The sequence below is a fragment of the Dermacentor silvarum genome, chromosome 1, assembly GCF_013339745.2.
Source record: "Dermacentor silvarum isolate Dsil-2018 chromosome 1, BIME_Dsil_1.4, whole genome shotgun sequence".
NCBI classification, from domain to species: Eukaryota; Metazoa; Arthropoda; class Arachnida; order Ixodida; family Ixodidae; genus Dermacentor; species Dermacentor silvarum.
The window spans coordinates 57,858,572-57,869,408 of NC_051154.1; the positions used below are offsets into that span (position 1 = coordinate 57,858,572).

The following is a 10,837-nucleotide window of genomic DNA, read 5'->3' on the forward strand; positions in this document are numbered from 1 at the left end:
AGTACCACCTGCTTTGAGTCAACAGGACCACACAGAGAGGTTGTTACAGCCCCTCAAATAGCACAGTAAAAGATGGCGTAAAGAAATCTACTAATATGAGCCGAACTCCATTCTCTTTCGCAATAAAATGTAGCATAATTAACTATTTTTTGTCTATGGTTGGACACCTGCCAGGGTAGCTCATTCAGCTGAGGCGTTGCGCTGCTGAGCACGAGGTCACGGGATCGACCTCGTGTACGCCTGTGTGCTTGCATTGTAGTGCACGTTAAAGAACCCCAGGTGGTTAAAATTAATTCGGAGCCCTCCACTACGGCGTGCCTCATAAGCAGAACTGGTTTTGGCACGTAAATCCCCAGAAAGAAGATGTCCATGGCTGGACACTATAAATGAAACGTTGCAAGTCATGAAAGCTGGTGCGTTTTTTTACTCGCACCAATGCTGTGCGGTTCATGTCATCGCTATTCATGTCGCCTTCCGAGTTAGGAAAGCTTTGGTCTCAGTAAAGGTGATGCTCTAAAAATTTAGGACATGAATCCATCACTTTGGCTTTGACTTCAATGTTTGCCTTTAATGTCCCTTTAAAACTTGGATTTCAGCCATGTGATTACTTCGGAGGTGCATGCTTTGAAGTGCATTTGTGCTACCAAGGCCATTGGTATATAGTGGTGTGGTATCTGACTTGGGATGTATACTTTTTTTTTTTCCATAGATAGCTAAAATCAGTACTGGTGCTTTTATTTACTCTTATCAGAGCTTTACTATATGCAGTTCTACTGTACATAGAAGAAGGAGCTTCTTTTATCAAATTGTATGTTGAACATTGAATGTTTCAACATATTACGTTGAACCACTGGTTGCATGTGCCTGTCACTGTAGTAAATGCATGTTTTCAGCAGGAACAGCTGTGGTAGCTGGGAAGTGGTTTAACAGCATGCTAAACTGCTCTTGTAGAACCAAACAAACAAACAAATCTTAAAAGCTGACATTGGAGAGAGATTGAATAAAACTTATCTATTTGTCCCGAAGAAGGTTTATGGTTTACCACAACGAATATGACTGTAATGACGTCTGAAATGCAGACAGAAGATTAATGAAAAACAAATTATATTCTTAGCAGTGCCTTTATGCAATGTGATCAGGACATGAAAATATATCTGACAAAGTATTCAGGAACATTAACATGCATAAGTAAAAATGCAATTTTGTGTAAAATGAAGCCTGTAGAAAGTGAATATGTGCAGAATATTACAAAAAGAGTTAAGGCCAGTCAGCCATTGTTAACGAAGGTTGGCTGGCCTTTACTTTTTTTTTTTTTTTTTTTGCCATAGTCTGTCCAGTGAAATTTTTTGCAAGTGCAAAGTACAGGGCTACGACGTTAACTGGTTAATTAATAAGTGGGCAAGCAATGACAGAAGCAGAGGAAACAAGAAAAAAAATCTGCAAGACTGGGGCTGTATACTGATTGAGCAAAACTCCTTTATTTTGCCACAGAATGTGATGTTTTCTACTCCTAACAAGTATCCCCTCTTGTGATGAGCTGTGCCAGTAAAACTTGTCTTTTGCTTCATCTTTTGTTTCTCTGCAGTCTGAAGAACATCTGACTCAACAATGGAGGCACTTGGACACTGTCAGCTTGTAGCATTTTGCCTCATCTCACTGTCTTCTGAACATCACTTCGTTTGTAACCCTGCAGAGCTTGCATGAAGGTGCAGGGCTGTTCAGCAGTTCTACTTAGGTGCATGATGGTATGTAGTCTGGTACATAGACACAGTGCACTGCTTATGAGAGGCGGAGGTATACTGCCACCTTTGTAAGGTGAACATTGCAGTTAGAATATGGTTACAATCAATATTCAGAGCTGCAGGAAGTGTGACAGCCTCACCTGTCTAGCATCGGAATGTCTTGGTTCTTGCCATCTAGAGTGCTAACAGGACACAAGCATAACAAATCAAGTTCTTGTGAAATCAGTTTCTTACATTTCTTATATGTGTGTTTTTTGTTCATGAGAATTGCAGTCACACAGTGTGCTGTGTTTGCAACATATCTTCACAACAGACATACATGTTTTTAACATTGTGGGTCATTTCAGTATAAACACAGCCAAAAGTGGGCACAGCTGAAACAAGGTGGGCTACATGGCTCACCTGGTCCATTGTAAATTATTGCCGTTTTTGACATAGCTTTCTGCAATTTTGGAGTCACTGGTACGTGCCTCGTGCCAATCTCACAAGACAATGTCAGCTCCTGAGTTGACAGTAGCCCTGTTGTTCCCAGCCAATAGCACTGGCTGCGGGGTAGCGCAGTTGTGTCACACAAAGCAAAAATTGTGCTCTTTCGCAGTTTAGTTGTGTGTGGTGTTCGCGTTTTGAGCTTGTGCAGCTAGCAGTGATACACCAATAGTCGAAAGTGCGAGTTGTTACCACAATGTCTGCTCTTCAGTCCCCTGATATAATAGGTAAATGAGTTTTTGCTGCATGGTCCTGCATATTTACTGCAGTTTGTGTTTGTCATGCCCTGTTGTGAAAATGTGTGTAGTACTGTTATGATCCGTATAGTATATATACATATATGTATGCATGCACATACATAACACATATATAAATGTGGCATGCATGAGTGGACTGGCGCATTATTCTCGTACAAAATGCTGAGGGCTGACAGAGAGCGTACAAACCGCATTTTTTAATCTGACGCGGCACATTTCTAACAGTTTATACAGCAGTGTTAAATTCTGGTTTGTAACATACAAACCTAGTTACTAGATACTATGTAATGTTCTTATTACTGCCTGCTTTGCAGGCTCTCTCTGTTAGGTGTGTGCCAGCTTAGTCACTTAGGGAGAAAAATGCTGTGTTGGTGTGCCCTTCACTGAAATTTTTCTGCCACCAGGCTCACTTTGTTAGCTTTTTAAAATGAAGCATTGTTATTTATCTCTCGGACACCTCAAAGTTAAGGAATGACATGGTGTGTGCTAATTTTGTTGCCACTCCTTAATTTCTGTGTGTGTTTAAACCGCAGGTTTTCTTTCTGATCTGCTGCACTTTGCTCAAGGGCAGTTATCCTGATATCTTCCGTTGTAGGGAGCTTATTTGCCACTTGTCTCATTTTCAGGAGACTTGCCGTTGCCCCATGTGACATGCACCAAGCTTCATGATAAGTACAACTGTTCATTTTATGTGGGTGAAAGCAGATAGATGTGTCACTCTTCGCTTTTTTGCCCCATGGTGCTTTAGTACCTTTGGAATTGTAACTTAGGTAATGGTTACTTATTCTTTATTGAGATTAACTGGCTCTCTCACTGGTGCTGTTATAAGCTTAGTAGAAACAGCTGTGGAAAGAATAATTATGCCTATGGTATGCATACTAACCACACTGAAGTTCCATTTACAAATCTTTTATGCTTTCACACATTTGAAAATGAACTATTTATTTTTGGAAAGTGGATATTGATCCATGTCACATGGGGCGTCCAGTGTGTGTGTTTTGAAGTGTTGTCATATTAATTTGCATGACAAAGTAACCAATGGATTCGCAGTTTATAGATTGTGCAGTGCTGTTATATAGTGCAAAAACAAGATACATCATTAGCTTCTAGAGTGTGCAAGTTTCATGTGTGACAGATTTGTTTTACATATGCCTGCATTTGAACTTTAGCAACCCCTGAAGAAGAAATATAATTGGTAATAAGCATTCAGTACATTTTTATGTAATATAATGATTGCACAGAAAACATTGATTCTCAAATCAAATGAAGCTTCCATCACATATGGAACTTTCTGATAGCTTGGTACTGTACAACTGATGTATTGTTTGCTAAGTACAGACCTGTATTCAGCTATCTTATGTGTAATGTGGTGAGGCATACATGACCCACAAAAGAACCATTCATTGTATAACTAGTGAAGCACCTTTGGTGCTGTCATAATGGTTACTGTTAATAGCTGGATCAATTTACCAGTTACTTTTCTGAAAAGGAAACAAACAATAATTTTTCAGAAATTAAGTAAAGGTGGTAAATTTTACTTTTCTGTTAAATTTATACTGTATGCAAAACAATGCTGACCAGGTTGTAAGTTTTTAAAACTAATCATAAACATGCTGTCTTATATATTCCCATGGGTCTAAATGCTTTGACATGTGCAGCCACAATTGTTTGTCAGCTGGCAGCTGTGTCATAGGTCCAATGGATATAACCTGGTGTACACTTTGGCAACTGCCAGACATTTATCAGCGTTGTTGTTGCTGTACTTGCATTCGGAAGCATTGTGTATGATGTCACTTGTGCAATAATCTGTACTGTATATATAAAATGGTTAAGTGAACATGCGTACGAGTCCTTTCTAGTTCTCTTTTTTTCTAGCTAACGTGCAAGATGACGTGCGGCGCAACATGTGAACATGCATGTTTTTGTTATTGCCTTGCATGTTACTCTCTACTTTCATTAAACCAGCTGGTGTTGCTCGCTCAAACCACACTTCATATTGCGATACTCTCTCTCTTGCCCTCATATTTTTGTCAAAAGTGCCATGTGCACCTTATCTGTTGAGCTACAGGAAATAGTTGCATTAAAGGACACTGCAAAACTTTTTAAACATGACAATAATAATACTAAAAAATACATGTCCAGTCACCAGACAATGCTGTTCTTAACAGATTATTATTCCTGTACATAAGACTATGCACAATTTCACTTAAAAGACCACCTGCCCCTTTTTTCAACTTTTTTGAGATGCCTGCTTTCTCTCCCATCTTTAATGATGATACATGAAGCATCATGGCTGTTGACCACACTTCTTTACAATTGCTCATCTATAATCACTGCCTCTAACAATGCAAAAATGTCCATAACACAGCTATACTGTTCAATGTGACTGCTAAATGAATGTTATAAATGTCCATCTCAAAAACAAAGGACTTCAGTTTTGCATGTAGGTCTTGAGCAATAGGCTGCCTCTTCAGTAGCTACAAACCTCTTATCACTAAAATTTGGCATTTCCTCTGTCCTCTTGTGCATCTGCATGCTCCAGTGCCTGTTGGCGCAAAGGTATAAGCAAACTTTAATTGGCTACATTTTTGCTTAAGGTTGAAAGAAAGGCTGGTCCACAATTGGAAACGCAGACTGTTGACTACCGCTGGTAGCAGTGATTGTGTGCGCTTCTTGTTGTTGGCCCAAGTATGCCACTAGCTGCACTAAGGCCCGACTAAACAATGCGGAGAAGTCCGTTTGTACAAACAGCGCTTGTTTTTAACATGCTTGTGTCCTTCGTTCTTTGTGCACGAGCTCGCCCAGATTCAGTTATTCTGCAAGAGAAGTCTCATCGCTTATGTGGTAGTGGCGCCATCTACTAGTGTGGAGCAGTGCCACTGCTTTGATTATGTAGCTGGGAGTGACTTTGTAGGTATTGCACTCGGATGCCACAGCTTCCAATGTAGTAAAAAGGACAAATGACAGAAGAGGACCGCAAAGGTATAGCAGGGGAAACATTTTATTGCTTGTAGCTCCATTCATACCAGGCACACTTAAAAGAAAAATATTTGCTGGAAAAGACTCGTGAAAGAGTGCCATTTTAATACCAAACACGTCCCACACCTTATTAACCCTTCAAGTGCCCAAGTTATCTCGTTTGGGCATCTGTATGCACCCCTTGCCATGCCCGAGTTAAGCCGTGCAACTATTTCCACTCCTTGCCTTTTCTGAGATAATTCGTGATTGTGGATGTGTACTGGTCATGAGATTTGTACAGAAGTGTGTTAAATTTTTGTATGCGGCAGGTGGTGTGAGAAAGCTTACGAATTGGTGTTGTTCGGATGGCATGCATCTCTAGATTACAGAATAGCAAACCGGAGCAAGAAACTCGCACAGTTTTATTGCGATAGCAATTATATGGGCACTTCAAGCGGATTTCTGCCGTCGCCGTGAGGTTTCGTATAAAGTCCAAGGGCAATAAAATCATCGCCGCGCGCCGTATGTGCGAGTGAAGGCGTGCGGGGGACGCGCGCTATCACGGAGAGCAAACGCGACTTCCGTCGCGCGAAAGGCCGTGGGGGTATGGGAGGCAGGGGGGGAGACGCTGTTGCGGCACCAAACGCGTATCTTGCAACCGGGCGCAAGGGGAACTGGCGACACAATCTCCCACGCGAAAGGAGCAAAGCGGGAAGGCAGCGCGGGAGGGGGGGGGGGGGGGGGGCGGCTTCTACTCTGCCAACAAATGCGTTCCTGTACATTGCGCCGGTACGGGCTGTCGGTGTCGCGCGCACCGTATCTTGCGAGCGATCTCCACACAGCTCTGACCTTTGTATGCGCTGTGCATTCGCCGCTCAGTTTCCGTTGAAGCAATAGACCGCACGAACCTTCGCTTGCTGCGGCGGCCGCGCTTCCCCACGCCACCGTTTTGACTGGTTGTCTGCGGTCATCAAGTGTGATCTATTCATGTTTGCTTGTGCGCGCAGACACCACGCTTGTTAATTCAGTTAGTAAGCAAATGTGTCAAGGCTATGCAGCCGATAAAACTACTATCCCTACTCCTTATAGCTCTCTACTAATTTGCTATCGCAATTGATCCTTAGCCTTTCGGGCGAAACTGTAACATTTTTTTCAGTGATTCCTAAATTCAAGTACTTCATGTGGATTCTGATTTGCAAGAACCAATTCAAAAAATTACCCTCATACATTTTTCTTACTATATACTAATTATCCTAATTAAAATCAATATTAGCATTATTTTTGTTTTACTGTTATGATAAAAAAATGCTAAATGTTCAACTCGTGGCCAATAAATACGATTTGCATTTAAAGTCTGCTAACGTGTTTCTGTTAACGTGCAACAGAAATGGAATTTGTTTCACTTTGGAAAAACCTCCAGCACACAGTGGGTAGATATGCCCAGCACTCGGAAGGTTTAAAATGTGTTGATGCCACCCACCTAATTGTTGCACCCAATTTACATATGTATTTCTGGTTTTCCTTTTAAGCTTAACCTGCCTATAACAGCTGCTCTATGTAAAAGTTTGCAAATGCATACGTTTAATGCTATATACGGGGTGTTTTTCCTAGCTGCAAAAAAGAAATTTAATTAGAGTACTGTAAATCATGGAGTTACGTTTACCATTCGATTGTCCAGAATGGTAGCTTCTTCAGATGGAGTAATGTGCATAGTTATTTGCATAATTATTGAAGTTGCATTAATTATTGATCTTGGGTGTAGCAGTTTGAAGGCCATTATCTAGCTGGATAAAATTTTCAGTGAACAAGCTTTTGTTACTCATGAAGAGGCTATGAATCTGGATGCTCTATTGGTAAACATGTCACTGTGATTTATATTCCTCTATTTTTAAATGTTTGATGCAGCTAGAAAAATACATGCTGTATAAAAACACTTCCTTGTGCTAAAGAAATTATGAACTGGTCTTGAGTCGGTATGTAATGTTCATGAATAGAAGCTACATGGGCATTGTTATTTTTTATTTTTATTTACGACATACTGCAGTCGTTTGCTGAAGACCAAGCAAGTGGGCAAGCAATACCAAAGCAAACTGCAGACAAGGTTTCTGCAGAAAGTCGGACCTAGTGAAGATGTCAGCAATCAAGCTTCAGGTGCGGCAGCCAAAAGGATAGCACAACGCAGTAGTCATCGCATCAGATTCAAAAGTGGCAGCAGTAATCAAGCGTGGGGTAACATACGTTCCTCAAAATCAGAAACATCACACGCAGTTGATACGTCATCTGGTAAAGCACTCCACTGTGAAATAATGCGGGAAAATAAAGGAACAAGAAAATTGCGGCGATGTCTTTTTGGACTTGACAAACGGGGTTGTTGGTGCGGCTCAGGGGCCATGATAAGTTGTGACCACAATCATGCTGGACCAGTAATGCCATAAAAAGCTGCGCATTAATCTGATATGCTTATTTGCAGATTACTTCCAGTAGTACTGTGGAAGCTATGAATTCTGCTCCAGCATGAAACATGTGAGGATGTAAAGTTGTATTTTGTGCATAAGAAAATGCAGAAAATATGCACAAGATAGTACCTAACCACAAGACTGTTTAGGGACCACTTGTTTCTCAACACATGAATTAAGTGAATTTGTCAGTCAACAGAGTCTATAGCAACCAGAGTACCAACTGGGGAACCAAAAGTAGCTTCTAATGTACATGGAACTAACCTCTTGGTATTTACCAGCTGAAGTCAAATCAAGGTTAAAAGAATATTCCTGTAACCCATTCATGCACAGTGTACTTTTGAAACTGCAGAACAGTTATTTGAAATAATGTTAAGAATAAACATACCATATTACTAAGAATGCAGTTTCACTAGGAAGCATCTTGCCAACACAACCAAATTGTGGCTTTCTATCGGCTACATAAAGTCTTGCATCTACCAAAGTTGAACTGACTGTGGCAAGCACTGCTGTGTGTACTGCTTTATTCTTTTTGATCAGGCATAATATTTGCTTCTCGATGCTGATTTTCATGTGCAAGCTTTAAAGAAAGAATGCTGGTAATGATGAAGACATCGCATTGCAGGCATTTTGTGGCTTTATGGCACTACAATAGAAGAATGCGGGTGTACTTTCTAAAGTACACTGGGCTTTCATGAATGCTAGGTATTTTGGCTGTTCTCAAAGCCTGTATTGTGGAGCACAAGGATCCCGCAGAAATATCTCCCACTCCCTCTCTTGTGGCTGATGAAGGCAATGTTTCTCTTGTCATCACCATTGCTATGATGAACAGTGTTTCAGGTAAACTGATTTGCAATAAAAAGAAAAGCAATATGGACATTTTCAATAAATGGGTATCATTTGTGCACAATTTCATTATAAATTGCAAAAGAAGTAGGAAGAAAAAGAAGAGAGACTATGTACACCCCACTGCCAAGCAGGACTAGCTATGTAGTAACAATTGTGCAAACCCCCTTACTGAATTGGAGGTGGTCCCCATCTGCTTACAGGTAAGCCTGTGCCAACAGAGATGTTGCTTTTTGTCAACGTTGCCAAGCACGGCATGCAACATGTATAATTATAATAAAAGAAAACCGACATTGCTGGAGAGACCACATTTGTTGACCAAAATGCCTATGTTTTGAGTCCTGTATGCCTGCACCTGGCATAATATATATCTTCATTTGCATCAATTAAAATTACATTGCCTGTGTCTTAATAGGCAACACTAAAGCTCTTATCCATTGTACCACATACATGCATGAAGAGGAAACCAGTGGCATTGGTAAGCTACCAATGGCACTGGTACCTGTCCTGGGTAAAGTTTGATTTGACCGTTTGTGTTCAGAATGTTTCTCTTGAGGAGCTCCAACTTGTTGCATACCTTTCATGAACTGCTGCAGGTTTTGCTTGCGTAAAGGCCCAGTCTACTTTAAATTACAGCATTGTAGCATTTAAATTAATGTTGAGATCCGGCAGCTTTAATTATTGGGCTTTAATAGGTTAATAAAGATAAAATTTCTTTTTCATCAGCATAAAATTTCTCGTGATTCAGTGGGCTCTTTTAATTAAAACAATAATTCTAATGGTGCAGATGTGCTTTTTACATGCATGGTCTGTCTCTACTGTTTTGCTGGAGGCATATTTGGTATTTTGTTACCATTGGGAGATACTTGGCACATGAGGGCGTTTATTGGAATAGGATGGTGCAATGATATGAGCAGAGTGACTTGCACTGCAAGATTTGCAAGTTTTTTAGGGAACTATGGGATGCATATTGTGCATACTGTTGACCTCATTTTGTAGGACTCTAGATAGGGAAACCGTGAGTCGGTTGGTAAATGAATGAAAGGCCCACCTTAAGCTTGCACCTAATCCTCCTGCTGTACCATATGCCACATGGTTAACTTTATTATAATACTTTTTTGCATACGCCTAGTTCTTGCCACTGGTCCACCCTTTACTAGCTGGGAGGCAAGTACTTTGAGCTTGAAATCCTTCCACCAATGTATAAAATTCCTGAAGCCCACATACAGAAATGAAAAAAATGTTTTGTAATATATATATGACAGGGCACGAAAAAAGCATTAAGTGAAAGTTTGATTATTTCTTCATGCTTAATTTAATTGCAAGTCAGGAACATATTTTGTTCCTTCAATGCATCCTCTGCCTTAATAATTACAATTGTTTATTGCTCACATTTCAGTGATAGTTTCTTCATGTGCTACGTAGTTACGTGACGGCGAGAAGGTGTTATTTGAGATCGTTTGAAGTAGAGCATGACTTTGACACGACCATGGCTACTGCACTTTAGATGAAACTGGCTTTTTTTTTTCATAAAGTGGGGTTCGATGAAATGGCGTTGGGTGGTACGTACGATGACACCGGCGTTTGATCACAGAGCTCCTGCAACGAACAGTTCGATGAAATGTCGCGGACCCGCACGTGCACTTGTTTCGTTCGTACTGCTTCTTAAAAACGTGATGCTGAACGATTGCTGGGTAGCTTATGCACAACTGCCTAATTTCCTTCGATTTTAGCTCGTGTACAAATGCTACTAGCAACAAATACGAGTTCGGCGATCCTCGGACTCTCCGTGGGCACCGCTCTCGTCAGATAGATAAGCACGTAGAATAAAGGATAAACACGTATACTCTGAATCACGCGCTTATATGATTTATATATCGCGCAAGCACCACCGTACAAGACAGAGGCAACAGCTAGTTTGAGGAAAAAATAAAAACATATCGGCGATCATTTAGTACGCAACGTACTAATAGAGAGTTTTAGTATTGCGGAAAATGTTTGCGCTAGCGTTAGCGTGTTACTCACGCTAAATCTTTGCGGAACGCTGTTGTAACTTGTTAGACAACGATGCGCCGCTAAAGATGGATGGATG

General features: G+C 40.7%; 1 protein-coding gene across 2 annotated transcripts in view; it reads left to right on the forward strand.

Moving 5' to 3' along the window:
• LOC119463840 (nuclear factor of activated T-cells 5-like) overlaps positions 1-4,479 on the forward strand; it is a 97,949-nt gene extending 93,470 nt beyond the window's left edge. For both annotated transcript variants that reach the window (XM_037724662.2, XM_037724678.2), the window contains exon 15: positions 1,586-4,479. In XM_037724662.2, the coding sequence (XP_037580590.1) occupies positions 1,586-1,590 (5 nt within the window). In that variant the 3' untranslated portion in view covers positions 1,591-4,479. The remainder of the gene's footprint in view (positions 1-1,585) is intronic.
• Positions 4,480-10,837: the final 6,358 nt, after the last annotated feature.